The sequence below is a fragment of the Vanessa atalanta genome, chromosome Z, assembly GCF_905147765.1.
Source record: "Vanessa atalanta chromosome Z, ilVanAtal1.2, whole genome shotgun sequence".
Lineage (NCBI taxonomy): Eukaryota > Metazoa > Arthropoda > Insecta > Lepidoptera > Nymphalidae > Vanessa > Vanessa atalanta.
Window position 1 is genome coordinate 4,868,555 of NC_061902.1, and position 18,397 is coordinate 4,886,951.

At 33.0% G+C, this 18,397-nt stretch overlaps 2 protein-coding genes across 2 annotated transcripts; both read right to left on the minus strand.

Annotated features, from left to right (window-relative positions):
• Positions 1 to 11,228: 11,228 nt before the first annotated feature.
• On the minus strand, positions 11,229 to 16,996 carry LOC125076297 (kunitz-type serine protease inhibitor bitisilin-3-like). Its single transcript, XM_047688394.1, has 5 exons — positions 16,900 to 16,996; positions 16,172 to 16,262; positions 15,600 to 15,709; positions 14,861 to 14,954; positions 11,229 to 11,352 (listed from the first exon to the last, which is right to left on the minus strand). Exons 1-5 carry the CDS (start codon positions 16,994 to 16,996, stop codon positions 11,229 to 11,231), a joined length of 516 nt encoding a protein of 171 aa, XP_047544350.1.
• Positions 16,997 to 17,192: 196 nt separating this feature from the next.
• Positions 17,193 to 18,105, minus strand: LOC125076298 (ATP synthase subunit b, mitochondrial-like). The gene has a single exon (XM_047688395.1). The coding sequence runs from the start codon at positions 18,103 to 18,105 to the stop codon at positions 17,326 to 17,328; it is 780 nt and encodes a 259-aa protein (XP_047544351.1). The 3' UTR covers positions 17,193 to 17,325.
• Positions 18,106 to 18,397: the final 292 nt, after the last annotated feature.

Sequence of the window (18,397 nt, forward strand, 5' to 3'; positions counted from 1 at the left end):
AGTTCAGTTAAGATATTCGACAGTAGAATAAATAGGGACTAGGTACTTATCCAAGCGGACACTCGCAATATCCTACCACTAATAGTCTACTACTATGAACAAACAACTCTACACCAAACTGTAATAAAGATCTTAACTAAACAATAATATCAAAACACGCTAGTACTAAAACAAATATAATAATTTACGGAATATAAATACTTATTTTTTTTTTATATTATGCCATAATTGTGCCACAATTGAGAATTTCAAAGTAGTTCATTAATTATATAATTTATTACTCATAAAAAATAAAACATTGAACTCCGCTGTTCGTTAAATGTTATGTTCGAACATAGATTCGAAAATATCAAATCTTAGCTAATACATAATTGCTAGCATGATTAATTATCTATGGAATAGAAAATAATCTGAAAACTTGTATAATCTGAAATAGTCTGGCTCCTACTTAAGAAACGCTTGAATGAACGGCTTGTGGTATCTAGTCTACTACAAATCTGTGTTACGCCGGGTAAACAATAACTGCTTTTGTGTTTTTTTTTTATATCAAATATATAGACAGTGTGGCAATGATCCACCTGAAGTGTTCATCGGTACCCATAGACATTCCCACTAAGTTTGAAATAAATATTAACCATTCCTTACATCGTTGGTGGAACCTGGGGAAATGAGATTATGTCCTTCGTGCTTGTAGTTTTTGCGTAAAAGGATAAAATGTGAAAAAGGACAATTTGACTAGAATTTATACATTCGCTATTTAAATCTGTCTTATGGTAAAATTAAGTACTTTTTTCGAACTTAAGCGGCACAAGTAACTGCACACCAATCAGTTTATAGATACTAAATGAATACAAGCCGCGTCGTCTAGGTCAAGTGACGTCACACGACGGTCCAACCGTCGCGCATGAAACGAAATTATTTTTTCAAGCGCTTTTTAAGTTACCATAAGTTTTTAATTTTTAAGCATATTTTAATGATACATTCATATCTTTTAGTTTTGCTTAAATTTGTATAATTAATTTCTAAAAAATGGAACTTGTTCGTTATCGTGCACTTTAGACAGGAAAGAAGGATTAAAAAAGAGATCTGAAAAGTACGAAACAAAATTAAATCTTCTCCAAAATTTATTTCTCTTTCTAAAAAACAAACAATATTATATTGCTTTATCTATTTATGTGTTAATATAATAATCGTAGTTGCATGAATCGTTGCCCGAAGGCTTGCGTCTTAAGACGTGATAACGGCTATCCTCTTAGCATCACTATATTTTTTCTCGAAATAGTTGGTGTAGTGGCTATCTGATAAGATGGGTCATTTGACCCACCTGAACCAGGGAAATGCCTGGTTCAGACTTTTTGGTAAATATACATATATTCGTTTTTTCTGTCAAGAGAGAGACATTAGAGCCTAGAATTTGTAAGTGTTCGGCATACACATTCAATCCTGGAGCAATGAAAGTAAAGAAAAACTCTTCTCACTTATGTTTGCGCACACAAATATGCAGTAGGTATAATGTGCCCTAAGCATTTGCCTATTTTCCCTTGAGGCTGTTCGTTGTGGTAATTTCATCCATGCCATCATCAATAATATCCCAAAAAACGCATTGCTCCTACACAACCCCATAAATCTTTCAGATAAACGTATAAGGCATTAATCATATACCTTTTAAACATAGTCACTATTACAAATTCAAAAACAAATAACTTCTGCGGCAATCTGGATCCGTTAAAAACGATCTTGAAAATTTGGACGTTCTGTGTGAATATGCACTGAGTGAAGTTAAAAATATCGCAATATAATTTTAAAATATTACATATAATATAGATGTAACTTTTAATCGACACGAGGCGTCTAAAAGTTTTTCGCCTTGGCCTATTTTTCAAAATAATTTCCTTTGTCTTATATATTAAATGACTAGTTAAATTGTATTGACGTTGCGAACTATGAAAACGATAAAGGTATTAAATATTCAGGCGCAATCCGTCTTAGAATAGTTCGTTTGTATTAGGCTTATATCAAACTAATATACATGCCCTTATAATTACTCTATATATACATGTTTTGAAATTTAAACTGGATAGAACCGGAAAGCAGCAAATACGAATATCTATAGTATCTCATTTAAACCAAAGTATCAATATGATTGTTATGCTCAGTTCAATTTGAAGCATTCTAAATTTTTTAAGCTTTAGGACTTGTCCGTCTTGCAACTAAATTTCAACCTAATTAATACCAAATTTGCACATTGTACTTACATACAATCACACCATGCACATTTAGTTCCAAATTAATGTACAATAAATTTAAATCACTTTATGAATTAAGATTAAAAAAAAAAATAGAAATTAAAAAACTAACCTAAGTTAAGGAGGGTTGACCGACATTAGTCTGATAGGATCTGTATGTGAATAGTGAATTAGAACACCGATATACATACATACGAAAGCTTACTTGAAGAGATATTTAGCGGAAAAGTTCCAAGTTATCTATGGTCATGCTTATACACTTGTAGTGATATCATCTTATATATTAATAGCGTAAGCCGATTTTTGTCCCAGTGATTATGGGACGATAGCTGCATATAAAAAATCAATTATGGTCTCAGTCTGAACAGCTCCAGCCGCAAATATGCAGAAAATTAAAGAGGTTTCTTTTTTGCAATTTACCAAATTGTTAGGATTTATTAAAGGATTAATTTTGAGAGAGCGGAAAAAATATACTGGCCGGGTATAGAGCGGTACTACGGCTGTATAAGAAAAAAAAATGAATAACGTAAACAAAATGAAAGTAAATTGTTATCGATAATCTCCAATTCTAATTTAAATAATGTATACTATTTGCCATTATTTTGGAGCTAAATGTAGATTAGAGATTTGCAGTTTACAATGAAATGAAATCAAAGCAAAACCTGTCATTGGTTTCGAAATTTCTACAAATTATTTTGAATAAATGCTAGTATTGTTTAAATTACGAGAAACATTGAGCAAATCGTTTGTTTTGTTTCCAGTTGTTTCTTAATTATCCTACTGTATCTAATAACTAGTATTCCATATGGCCATAATCTGGATCGTTTTTAAGGTAGCATACAAAATAAATGTTTTATTTATTTTAATACTCAGTATGGCATTTCTATAAAGTCAAGAATTTTGCGAGCAGATTTACAGATGTTTTCGCTATGGAGATTCAAACTCAATTTAGCATCAATCGTGATCCCCAGATCACAGAGAAATTTATTTTCTGAAGTGTATTAGCGTTTTATTGAATTGTTATTCATAAAGCTTTTACGTGTAAAATTTATTTAATGGCGGAATTATTTATCCGTACAATTTAATTTACCACAATCAAAACCGATATCAATTTAGAAATAAAATGCTGACATAAAAAAGAAAACAAATTTATTCAAAGCCTGTTCGGACGTTTCAAATCGTAATCGCTTTAGGAGTTGATCGAATAAACGCGATTCGTATGAACGCTGCTTCATAGAAAATTCATCCCTGTACATTACATAGTTCAGAGACTTCATGACTGTAGTCATTACAATTGTCGACAATATTCTATTGTGAGAAGGTTGAAATGACGACAAAGGTTGTCAGCGAGCGGGACAAATGATAATGCTATAATAGCAGTGGAGATTTGTCATATAATAACATAATTATCCAGGTATTTCCGATTCACAAGGTACTATAATATATGTGATAGAGTTGTGTGCACGAAGACGTATGAGTACAACCCCTTCACGAATTTTCATCAAGAAATATTATCTTTTAACATATGATCCGTTCTGAAACAAATATCTGACTTTACGAGTTAATCGCAAGATTAGTGCTGCGTTCAAAAACAATTTCAATTCTTGTTGAAAATGATATATTGCACTCATTATATTATATCTGGGGTGCAAGTTGAGAGGTCATATGCTTGAATCGGGAAGTCAGTTCGGGCCAGTCAATGTTTTTGGGATGTCAAAATATTTTCGGTTCCATACTTCTTACAAAAAATTACACGAAGCGCGTTACATATCGCAATCATTCTTACATCGCTAATTCGTCGCCAACCTTGGAGTGTACGATGTTATATCACTTTTGCCTATAGTTACACTGGCTCACCCACCTTTCAAACTAGAACACAACAATACTGAGCACTATTGTTTGGCAGTACAATATCTGATGAGTGGGTGGTACCTACCCAGACGGGCTTGAACAAAGCCTTAACTAACACTTTAACCTACCTAGCTATTCTACTATCAAATAGCTAACTTTAGCAATGTCGTGTTCCGGTTAAGGCATTAGGGACATAACATTAGTTCCCAAGGTTGGTGGCCCATATACTCGTCCACCAACATATGGCTTAAATTCGATCAGGAGAAGCTCTACAATTATAAAATGTATAACTTTAAAAATGTTTGTTAATAATATTTGGATGTATGAATTCCCTTCACGTGTGGACCGCAGCAACCTTTGTATCGTTAGGGCGCCGCGCTTAAAAGCTAGCTAGTGTAACGAACTATCATCCTTCTCCTATCTTACAAACCCACCCATCGCTTAGCTGAGTTCTTCAAGTGTGTTAAGACCAATGGAGCGCTCCCAAGAACAACGTGTCGTCCGGATTTCGACGTATCCTATTTTTGCTCATCTTAATACAGTCCACTTATCTCTCGCGCCGACACCAAGTCATATTCGCTTTATATGAGTCTCTTTATGTAATGTAAGAACTGAAACATTCAAGTTGGGAATGTTTCATATTTTAATATTCTATGAAATACGTTCTCTGCGAGAATTTGTAATTAAAATTTATATGTATGAGAATCAAGAGGAAGTTTAAATATCTGATAATACTGAGATATTCGACATATATAAAATAGCTCTGAACAACCATAATAATATGAGTTTGCTTATTGATTCCTAATGATGCTTTTTTGTTAATTTGTTGTAGTGGATTGAACAGTTCGATCGAACACTTAATAGAAATAAATTAGTGTACAGACAAACTAATCAAGGCTCATAGATATAAATCCTAACAAGCAAGTTAATTCTTACGAATTTAATTTGTATTTTTAATTCATCTCATGATCGGTGATCAGGAAAATCGTTGTAATCTGCCAATTTGTCCACAATCTTCCAATGAGCGTTGTGAATAATCATGCCTTACCCAGCTTGACATTTATGGGTACTTTAATTGCTTTTGTTGTTGTTATTTTCTTATTCAATTTTTTAATGCAAGGTCACGGCAGCGGTCACATGGGCCGCCTGGTGGTAAGATGTCCCCAATGATCAAAGACATTAGCGCCGTAAAAAAAAATATCCATCCGTCGTTAATGCTCCACTATTGAGATGTTATGTCATTTGTGTTTTTGTCTTGTGGTAGCACTGGCGTTTTGGAGAATCGACTAGAACTTTGTTTCGGAAGAACTAATGATATCTTTATTGGTCAATTCAGTTGAACATTGTGACTGAATAAGGTCATAATCTATCATATGTTAATAACTTATAACAAATATTTTATCTTAACCAACCAAGACGCTATATTTTGATATTTTGGTAACATCAAATTTGATAAATATAAAATTTTTGGTAACATATATTGTAAGGAAATACTAAAAAAATATATAAAAGCACAAAATTTTGCCAAAGTGCATTTTTTTAAATAAAAAATTTACACATATAAAAGAGACATTGCAAAATTTAAACATAATCAATAAAAAAAATATGATATTTAAAATGAGAGTGAACATAACATTCAAGAAAGTTTTAAAAATAATTCGTAAAAATCAATGAACTTCTATAATCGTTCATCATTTGCATTCAAAAGATAAAGGTTAATGGTCTGTAAGCGACTGAAAGGTTTCGGCGGCGTCTAAACATCGCCTCTTTGTGCGAGCCTACTATTAGTACTTAGCCAATGTTAAACATCGAATTTTATGGTTATTTAAACAATATTTAATTATTGAAAACCATGGATTAGTTTAGAAATTCAATGTATATTATATTACTATTATTTAAAATATTAACCTATTTTTTTATTATTTGTATATAGCATCGAAGTGTATAGAATACGTGCCAAGTGTCGTCGTATCTGCGTTATTTCTTTAAGGGAGTAGAAAGAGGAGAAAGGCCATGACGGGAGATCATCACACATTTGCCGACACAGCATATGAGACAGTCCTTCCCCCAAGGTCCTTCAAAATATTGGTTCAATCTTCCACCGAAAACAACAATCAAGAAACTTAGTATTAATTCTTATTCATCAATCGTATCTGTGTAATAATCATAATTATAATTGTATACAATGTTATACATGGTGTGTGAAAATTGACGAAAACTGTTTTACAACACCCATTCTTTGACTTGTAAAAATCTTATAAATAAGATATCATTTATTTATAAATGAACATATATATGCTTCAAATTTTTCTGCAATATTTCATAGAATCAACATACCTTACTCATGAAAGTATGGGCGGAATCGAAACTAATTTGCAACAAGTTTAACTTAATGTTTTCGCTGTTTCTACCAAAATAATCAAATTAACCTAGCCTACCTTGTTAAAAGCATCCCGAAGGGAGTCTCTAGTTCCAATAAACTATATATATTACACCTTTAGGCAGTGTTATACTATTTCGTCACTTATAACATATTTCGGGTATAAGGGACCCTAAAATAACTGAATACAGAACTACGGGCAAACATTATTATGAAATTTTCTTAAAGTAACGAAATACAAAATCTGTGAGATGAAATGTTCTCTTGCGGAAATTAAACATAATCCTATGTTCACGTGATTGGAATGAAAAAGACATTCGTCGTTGATTTAAATTTCATCTTTGTACATAATTTATAACGAAATAACTGACGCCTGTGGCTTTTCTCGCGTTTTAGGAGATTTTTGTCGAGTGATAAGTATAAAAGAAGTCTATGTACGCTTTAGGGCTTAAACTTGCTTAAAACAAAAATTCATCAGATTCCTTTATGTGGTTTGGCGGTTTTTTTTATGGCATTGGTTGGCAAACGAGCTTATGGGCCATCTGATGATAAGTGGTTACCACCGCCCATAGACAAAGGCGCTGTAAGAAATATTAACCATTCTTCACATCACCTATGCGCCACCAACCTTGGAAACTAAGATGTTATGTCCCTTGTGCCTGTGATTACACTGGCTCACTCACCCTTCTAACCGGAACACAACAATACAGAGTACTGTTATTTGGCGGCAGAATATCTGATGAGTAGGTGGTACCTACCCAGACAGGCTTGCACAAAGCCCTACCACCAAGAAAGCAGGAAGGCAGAGTTACTTTAGCATTTATTATAGTAATATTCTAAATATTGATATTTCATTTTAATATCCATCCAAAAAAGTTTGGCTATTACTTATTATTTACAAATTTACAAATTTTGACGTACCGTGTGACTGTGTATGTACAAAGTATGTCCGTGATTTCGTTCATCCTTGTAACTTGCTTGTACCGTTGTAGGTCCCTTTACACCCCAATTCGGACCAAAAATTTTATTTGTTTTTCAAGAAATTTTCAATAGCAATCCAGAGATACATCCGTACGTCGAAAATAAAGTAATTGATCATGACCAAGATCTACCTTCGGATTGGCCTGATTACAACTATTTACTCCTGTATGCTGTATCTCTCAGTACTCTATATAAGCTATCATCTTTGTAAGTCTATCTATAACTAACCCTACTCATACATTGGCTTCTGACGTGCTATCAAATTACCTAGTTACACATATTATCAACAATTGTAAGAGCGCGTGAATATTGTTACTGTTTGCGCACAAATTACTTGCCTTATAATATCTTCTACATCGTTACCTTCATTAGATCGAAAGATATTATTATATGCGAATTTTTTTTGTATCATGAAGATTTCTTTTGTATCGCATATTTTACGCAAAAATAACGTCATCGATTTTAAACTAGTTATGTTATGAATGCTTGTTATATTTCATTAGTAGTCATTTTTAATTTAGCTATCAACAAATAAGTGCATAAGTACACACAAGTTAAGGGACCTTTGTTTTAATTTTAATAAGTTAATTATTTCAGTAGTTTAAAATATTATCAGTAATAGGGAATGCCGATGGAAGTTAAACAATTCGGCGTCAAATAAGATGATGATTTATATTCTATTTGAGAATAAATCAATTTCCTATTAAACAATAATGAAAAAATACTGCCTCGTCACTCCAAATAGACAAACTATCTAGTTAGTCTAATGACTATTTACTATATTTTTGCATGCAGTTCAGTCACCTCTTCGTGAAGTATTCTATTCCCTCATGGTATGGTCGGTATTTACTATATGTATGTCCGGCCATGATGAGTGTATGACGCGACGGTGCTCTTGCTGGTGGTGACTTGTATGTACAAGTCGCTCTGTCTTCTCTGCAACAGAGATGTTGCAAAATCAGAGTGGACCGTGCAAGCAACCCATGAAGCCAATGCCTCCACATTTGATTCAACCTGAAACAATTTATTTTTGTCCAATAAAAAATATTAGATTTTTCTAACAAGAAACCCTTGAACTTATATTTTCCGCTATGGCCGAAACATGATCATGCGTATATCCCGTATTTTTTTAATAATAAATAAGAAAATTACCATTTTAACAGTAGCTTTTATTAAGTTAAGTAGTAGTAGCACGCCTATCTAGATAGAAACCGCACACTCAATTTACTAGTATCATAGATGAGAATGACTTATGCTGACTAAAGCTAGTCTATCTAATCTTTAAGCCCCGAGGTTCGAGATTAACCTTTCGTTGCATATTAAAATGTCATTTGCCTATCAAAGGCAGAAAATTATATTCGAGTTCTCCTCTATATATGGCTACTTCGTGTAGGTATATTTATTCATGTATACTAAAAATGTGACAAAACAATTAAATGTTTTTGCATCTGTTTCTTAAATAGCAGTTTCTAGCATGATTTTATTCTTTCCTTTGTGCTGATTACGTCCTCCTGAAAATATTCGGACATTTGATTGGATGTGGGATGAACACGTGCCAGAGTGACTCTGCAAAAAGTAAAAAAAAACATTCTTCTTACACGAAGACGGTAAGTTCAGAAAACTCTAACCCCACGTGAATACAATTTGTACCTATAAAATAGACTTCCATGAAAAATAGTAAAAAGTGGTAGTATAAAATAGGTATCTTCGTCGCAGGTACAGTTCTCAATGCATTACCATAAATGGCGCCGAGGGAAGAATACCGATGGAGTAAAGAAGTATAAGTATTATTTTAAGAGCAAATACTGGATGGCATTATATAAGTTTGTCCCTTGAGGATTGTCGAGCTGTTTCCCTAATGTTTGCTCTACGATACCAATTTATGAGACGTGATGTAATATTTATGGGGTGAAATGGAAAGCTAACAATGTCAAATAATTTTGTTTATTATCGTAATGGAATCTTGTCGTACTGAAGGTCTGATTCGATTCAGAGTTAATGTATGTAACTTTGAAGACTGACATATAATTAAATTTTTCACATTTTTATATTTTAATATTTAAATACAAAGATGCCATTACTGTTGTCAAACTAATAGCCTGTATTCATTATATTGTTATAATACTGTTTTTTAGTACGAATTATGGTAATAAGTTATGTTTATTTATTTTCAAGGTTCATGCAGTAATCGCAGATAGAACTCCATTTTTTTATGTAATCGTGGTCTGGTAAGTAAAACTTGACAGACTGGGCCGCTGGAAAACATATTGTGCACTTCCGCTTAATTTTTTAATGCTGTGATACTGTTGGTTGCAAATATAATATCCTTTGTCAATATCATTTATCATTTTGTATTACAAGTGAAATTGGATAGTGTAGTTTTATTACAAATTAAAAACTTTTTTAGATTTTTTTTATTTTTATTTTATTACAACTAAAATTACATTCAGATACATCGATGAAGGATTGGATTTTAATAAAAATATATTCCATTTAAAAAAAGTCATTCGATAAATACGATCGAGATTATTTTATTGGTATTCTAAATAATAAAACTTATATATTAAGGTCTATAGTCATCTTGACTATCCATATAGACATACAGACTATACAGTCATATGTATATACTTAGACATAGAAAGGGAAATTACCGATCTTTGTTGTGGTAATATTCAAGAAGATATTATTTAAAAGCGAAATTAAATTAGATGATACTCACTGAGAAGCTTTTTTATGTTAAGAGCGTTATGATCTCTTGCCTCAGCCAAAGGCAAGGCGCAAGGTCAACAACTATCGAGGCTCGGGTGTTGATCTAGACAGGATGATGTAACAATATCTCATTTAAGGATAAATTATTACTAAAATAACACCCACTGAACGAGCACTTCACCATGTGCTAAATATATACCTAAGTCACTAAAAAGGCTGACGTATTATATATTCTAAGCAATTGAAGTGTGACACAAAAATTAAGAAGTACTTTGGTCACTTGGTTCCAGCAAACATTGATTACATAACAGTAAGTAATGTAAGAGTCTGCAAATATTTCACCACTGGACTATCCCGCGTCTCCTTATGGGGAGAAGGCCTGGAGTTTATTTAACCGCTCTGTTCCATGCGGGTTGGATTATATGTGCACATGGAGGTTTCCGCGCGGTGTTCTTCCTAACCGCCGAGCACCATATGCTTAATATAAATCTAAAGTAATAACAAGGGTCGACGAAATTTTAACCCAAAATATATGAAACGCAACATTCAACCTTGAAATTGTACGTATTCTCTTCGTGTACATTTATTTTTTCACGCGTAAAATTGTCTTCATTGTATATATATTAACTGATATTTTTTATGTTATAGTTAAAAAATATATTATAATTATCATCCCTAATCATTGATTATGTTTAATTTATATTTTTAGTAGTTAATGCTACAACCAAATCTCTTTCAAATTTGAAATATCTATTATGATTTACACATGCATTTGTGATTGATTAACGTTTATTGTTTCGTTAATACATATTGTGTGATAGTACATGGTGAGACTACCTGTAGATAGTAGACCATTTGCCAAGATAATTTTGAAGCGTAATATTGATTTTTCATGTGGTAATGTATCTACTGTTGGTTATCCAACTGAAAAAAAATGGAAGAATACTTGCAACTCCTTGTATTATATATTAGCAAAGTTCAAAACTTTAATCGTATAAATATTAAACGGGTACTATTAAATAATATTCGATTCCAGTTTCGTGAGCATTTAATTCAAAACTTCACAGGCCCATTGGCATGCACGCTGTAGAGCATATTTGCTGTGTTGGAAATCTATTCATGTTGCCGCCGCAGCCGCTATACGAGAAACCTTTGCATTGGCGAGCAGTGACGTCATAGTACCATCTGAAAAAAATGTTTATTCGACAGATCTCCCAAGTTTGTTCTTACAAGTTTATGGCAGAAGCTTCGTATTAAGTATAGTAATACAATATACCGACGATGAGAGAAACAAACATTTACGAATATTGTAGAACGTGTTTGGATACTAATTATATTTAAATACTATGCCTTCGTATTTAGCGATAGAATATATGATGACTGCTTAGTACACCTACCCAGGCGGGCTTGAACAAAGTCCAGCGGCCGCAATAACACCGTGTACAGTACATCTACAATGCGGTTTGTTTAATTCACGTGTGACAAAATTCGCTCGTGTAATGTCAAAAGTACTTGCTTGGACTTGGATCCATAATCTTTGATTGATATCAAAGTAAATTTACCACTGAGCTCTCAAGTCAGCATTTTAGCTGTACTTTTGAGTATAAAAATATGAGATAATTTCACCTTTATATTCGGAGAACAAGTGGTACAATAAGGAGAATATGTAAAAGAAAATTAAAAAAATTAAAAGTACACCCAAAATATAATTGAATTAAATCTAAAATATTTGACTATACTTATTAATATAGGAAATTCAATAAAAGCTAATGTGCTCGACAAATTATTTTGAGTTAAATAAGAATTTTTTTTGCTTATTTCAATTGCGCAGTATATCAAATAGGCTTATAGGGCATATAAATTAAAAGTCCATTAGACCTATAGATATTAGCATAAAAGTAGCTGTAAACCTTTACTTATACCGTGAATGCGACATCAACCATGGGATCTAAAATGATATTTCCTTGTATCTGAAATTACACTGGCTCACTCACTCGTTTAACTGGAAAACAGCGATACAAAGTATTGATGGTTAACGTGTAACTACCGTGTAATTATAGTACAAGCGCAATTACAGGCTCAATGAACATAACATCTTACATCCCGTAGACGTCGGTTTAAGAAGTGGTTTATATACTCATATATCAAATAATTCTAGTGTCTATGACCTCGTCTGTGATGCTATTCGGAAAATCTGTAGCTATATTAAAATAATGTTCGTCAAATAATAGACTGATTTTTCTAACCAACAATAAAGTGTCTGCGACCAAAAGAACAGGTGATCCATTTACCATTTGCCTTCATAGTATATATTTAAAATAAACTTCCAGCTAACAGTCGCACTTCAACTTTAAAAATTATCTTATTATATCCAATGTTAAATGAACGTTTAAAACATACGTTTAACTTTTTACTTGGTGGTAGGGCTTTGTGCAAGCCCGTCTGGTAGGTACCACCGACTCATCAGATATTCTAGCGACAAACAGCAGTACTCGGTATTGTTGTGTTCCGGTTTGAAGGGTGAGTGAGCCAGTGTAACTACAATCACAAGGGAAATAACATCTAGTTCTGAGGTTGGTGGCGCATTTATGATGTAAGGAAAACCATTTCTTATTTCTTACCGCGCCATTGTCTATGGGCGGTAGTGACCACTTACCATCAGGTGACCTATTTGCTCGTCCGCCTACCGATATCATAAAAAAACACTATTTTTCATTCATATATAACCGGAATAACAATTTGGATTTTATATCTTTTTGTATTACAAATTTACTTATCAATTATATGAATCCTGAAGAGTTTGTTTGAATGTGTTCATCAATGGATGTATTAGTCAACTTCCGAACGCAGTCGGAAAGTGCAACTAGCTTGAGAACACGTAACTTGGCTACGATAACTGTATAAAAGATATATATTTATAAAAATACATTTAATAAAATTAAAAAAAAAAAACCTTTTCCTTGAATGTACTATTAATAGCACGATCGTCGGGAGCTTTATTTTATATGAAACTAAATAAGCCGTGGCTTCATTACTGTCTATAAACAGACGCCTTATAAAATTCCTTTAGCAAATATTATGAACTGGTTTATTGCTAACAATAATAATAGATTATAGTTAGCCATACAAAATTTTATTACGGTTTATTATTGTTATAGCATTATTTATTATTAGGTGTTGAATACATTTAATTAAATCCAATAGTGATTTAACTGTACTATCCTATGTTGGACGTAGATGGCTTAAGGTCAATATCACGATTCGTCTTTAATATATGCGAATGAGCAAACATTGTGTGAGTTCACACGGAACAGATAACAGAGAACTTCTAAGTAATTATCGAGAGACAACACGTCATCCTTTCTGGTAGACAGTGTTAAAACTCTAATTGCATCTTTTATAACCAATTTCCGAAACGCTGACCAAAGCTATTTTTACTGAACTAAATAAATAATGGATGTTAGAATAATTGCTCTTATTCTTTAGATAGGCCCTTAATAATATATGAATATATTATAATGCTTTAAAAATATCGTGTAGATACACGCGATTTTCAAAAAGGTCTTTTGAGTCTTGTAGTCATATCATGGCAGTCGGTTTTAATTTATCCTAGGCAGGCCGTTAGTGGTGATTTTGATGTATTTTGAACGATTTAGGCTACGGCGGTTATTCTCAAGGGGGACTAATCCACTACGTATGAAATGTAATAGTGCACGTGGCAGGTGCTCTTTCTATTTCTTCACTTTCATAATAATCCAATGGGAAAATATATAATGATTCAAATTTACTTGCTTTCCGAAGCACGGTAGTGCTTTCCAAACACTTCCAACTTCCAGATTCCGAGCTACTACTAAGAATTTTTCAATAGAAAAACCCTGATAACTTTTGATAGGCCCGACCCTGGACTTGAACCCAAGACCTCGAGTTCTGTGGTCTTATAAGCTTACTTTAGTTACTAGATCAAAGAGACAGGCAGTAAACGATAAATAAGTAAAAGGTCACTCGATAATAAGTGGATAGATTTCCCCTGAGATAAAGGCACTGTAAGAAATACAAACTAAATTTAAACTTTCAATTCTCCACAAACCACAGGAACGAAGTTATAACGTCCTTCGTACCTGTAATTTAATTGGCCTACGCATAACTCAAACTGAGACATAATAATACGAAATATTACTATTTGTCGATATATTAAAGGAGTGATGAAAAAGAGTAATGAAGAGGTGATTGCCTCCCAGGCGGTCCTATACAAGGTTCCACAACATTTTGCCTCCACGTACGTCCCACGTGGTCCCACGTACGGACCTATCTTGTGGCATATTTACTTACTATTACTTATTTCGCTATTTCTTGAATTGGTTTTAGCGCCTTTGAACCTTTTTAGTAACAGCCTGGTAATGAAGTAAGACTCTTCTCTAATGAAGGTTTGAAGCCTAGTTCACCACTTCGTTCCACAGAACGTCTACTAACGTTCTGCAATATGTATGTGTACCTACGTACACATACATATTGCAGGCCATAATTTGATACCGATTGTCACTTTCATTATTTCTTCTATCCGCTGGGCCATGCCAGCTTCACCTTAACCTTCACCTTTTTATATTATTGAATTTGTACAATTGTCTGCTTGTTTATGTTTTTTTTTTTTACTTAATATTTTTATATAAATGTAACTAAAGAGAAAATGACTCACTTTTGATGATATCCATTACAGTTTCCAAAATCGTATTGTAATCTACAAAAAATTCTTGGTGACAGCGATGCTGGTATTCGATGCAATCCAACATCTGTATAAAGATAAACGGGATTATAAACAAAAATTGATATTGTAAAGTTTGTATCCATACTAATATTATAAATATTACAGTAACTCTGTCTGTCAGTCTGTCTGTCTATCTGTTGCTCTGAACCGAATTCAATGAAATTTGGCATGATGCTAGCTCGAACTCCAAGGAAAAACTCAGGCTTTTTTATTGCCTAACACCTAACGACCAACTCGCCAAACGCGAGCCGCGAGCGACATGTAGTATTAAATCCAACCCATAGATAAACTAGCTTGAAGAAAAACATCATATAAATATTTCTTAAACACACAAATTTATGATATAGTGTATACAATGCATTAAATTGAACGTCATAAATTGAATTGTCTTAGGCCTGTAACGGTTATCTGAACGTAATGGCGAAAGTAAAGAAATCCTGTCCTTGAAAGGATGGTCTGGAGCCTCCTACGCTGCTTTCGAGCGGGTTAGTGTATGATCCTTACTTAACAATATTTTTCTTCATCAATCACAAATGGTTATTATATACTGATTGAAATTTTAGGCTCATAAGCCTTTCTTCTTAAAATTAAATTATTTTTTAATAAATTTTAATTTTTTTTCCCCTCTATTCTTAAAAGTTAATGTTAATATATTCGTCATAAAATATACCTCGACATGTATGATGACACTCTGACAAAGTCTTGAACGTGTTCAAATTGTGCGGGCAACTGCCGACAAAAGCCGTTTTGCAATCCTCCATCTTCAGATCATAGTAGAATCTATGGGAAAACATATTTCAAATCTGTCAACAATTTATAAAAAGTTCGATGCTATGGATATTAAAAACTATAGCGGTAGTACTGTTGCAGCCTAAGATGAAAAGCGCTTGCGTAAAATATGCCAATCCAATGCGACTTCGTATCAGAACAATAAAAATAAATCCTTGTATTTCTTATAAATTTGTAATTGCAATGACTCCGATTTAGTTTACTGTAAGCATTATTTCATTATCTCGGAGGAATCATTTAAGAGAGTATTTGTTAGCTAAATAAAAAACCCGTATACAATAGCACGGAATAAATCTCAAATCATAGTTGATCATTAAAGGGTACCCTTGCCATCTGATATATTTTTATACAATCAAATTTTGGTATACCATTTTAAAGAAATAATATTATACAACCTACGCTTACTTCATATTTTTTATGTTAAGATCATTAGATACAAAAGATTAAACTTACTTTGGTAAGTATCGATTACTTCCATTGCAGTCATATCCGTTTGGTTGAAATTTACAGGCAACAGCCGGATTTATACTTGTAAAATCAATAGCTGTAATTAATAGAAATTTTCAACTGTCTAGCTATGTATGCTATACGGACAGACAGCGGAGTCTTAGTAATAAGGTCCCGTTTTAACCTTTGGGTACGGAACCCTAAAAGCGATCCCAAGCCCGAATAGAAAGAATAGAGACATTATTTCACACCGTATTTACAATATATAAGCATGGCTTACGTTTTTGATAATGCCATTATTTTTGGAGGCCTATTATCTAGAAAGTGAGAATCTAACCATGAAACAAAGCTGTAAGCTCATCATCCTCCTGCCCTTATCCCAAATTTACTTGGGGTTGCAGCATGTTTTCGTCCACCACACTTCTCTGACGTCATCTCACAACTAACATTCATTCTAACCATATCGTTTTTCACACAATCCATCCATCGTTTCTTTGGTCGTCCCCTGCCTCTATAACCATCCATATTCATTCTCAAAACCTTTTTTACAACATGGTCCTCATTCCTTCGCATAACATGCCCATACCATGACAGCCAGTTTCCAGATAGCTTCTCGGTTACGGTGCCACTTTCAAACTTCCTCTTATTCTACTCTACTCATTCCTTACTCTATCCATTCGCGTAAAAAGCTGTAAGCTACATTTAATATAATATAGTATTGGTGACCAATTTACCTTCTGTAGTTGGAATATGTGTATACTCTTCAAGACTAACATATTTTATATTAAAACAAAAAATTAAAAATATGTATATTTGATACCACTGAAGCATATTAATTCGATTTTATCGCTCAGTCAAACAACACTAATTTTTAGTATCAATAAAACGGCGATCTATTTAATTTCTACGACCGTAACTTTTATTATTATATGGTATTTCCATTTAATTCTTTGACTTTGAAATTTGAATTAATTGGATGAGTTAACTTTTTCAAACATTATTTGTAGCTCGGATTTACAACACTTGGTAGTAAACGAAATATTTGTATATTCAATTAACATAAGCACTTCGGCAACAATTGCAACAATGTAAGATTTAAAAAAACCTTTTATATCCCTCAATATTAGCTTTAAAATAAAAATTCTATTGCTCATCATTTATTATGTTTTGCTGCTGATAGCAGCTATATCTTGTATTGCTTTATGTAGAACTGCTTTTTCGAAATCAGGAGTTATAGATTTCTTAACATTTTGAAGTATCCAATTTATCATCCATTTTTGATGTATTCTATTCATTGAACGTTGAAGCTTGACTTGATAGTCTAGGCGACCCTTAACGGCACGAAATACTTGCATAAATCTTTCTCGGTATATCGCTTCTAATTGCATTGCTATATTTTCTTTCTTTGCATCCATGAGTAATTTTTGTCCTTCTGCTCGCCATTGAGCATCTTTTGCGTCTTTGATTGCATTTTCATAGACACATGCCTCGTCCCTCCTCGCCTTTTCTAGTGTTTCGACATATTCATCGATACTCTTGTCGAGGCTACGGCCCAAGTCTGGACCAAATCTCGTTGAAGCGTAGTACAGCATAGGAAATATAGACAAACCGACGTAATACTCATGTTCCATAACAAAAATTTCTTTGCTAAATAAATAGTTCGTTAGAACTAATCCAAACACATACGGTCCAGTTACGCCGGTTTTCGAATAGAAGAACAGGAACCATTCGTCTGGTATGAAGCCCATTCGTACTTTACCAGGTTTAACTGCTCGTTTTAATCCTAATGACGGAGTACCTGAAGGAGGGTTGCCTGAAGAACCTGGACAAACTGGTTTGGTGGTGGATATTGGTGGACATATTTTGGTATATGTTAATACTAAAGGTTGCTTAAGATATTGCTTAAAATATCCCAATTTTAATATTGGACTAAAAAGCATAATGAATGTTTTAATTGTTTTATTCTTGACAACAATTTGACACTGACATACCATAATAAGCGGTAAAAACGGCAATAATATCTGAATATATTCCGTAAAGGATTTAATAATTAATTTTAATATTTATTAAAAAAAAATCACGATCCTTCGTTTTTGTCGAGTGATTTTCTTTCATGCAGCGTTATATGTAAATATATTAGCAAATTGTATATGATTAAAATACCTTCCATCAACTTTTATATAAAATTTTATATATTAATAGCAGTATTAAATTGATGCTTTGAAATATCTC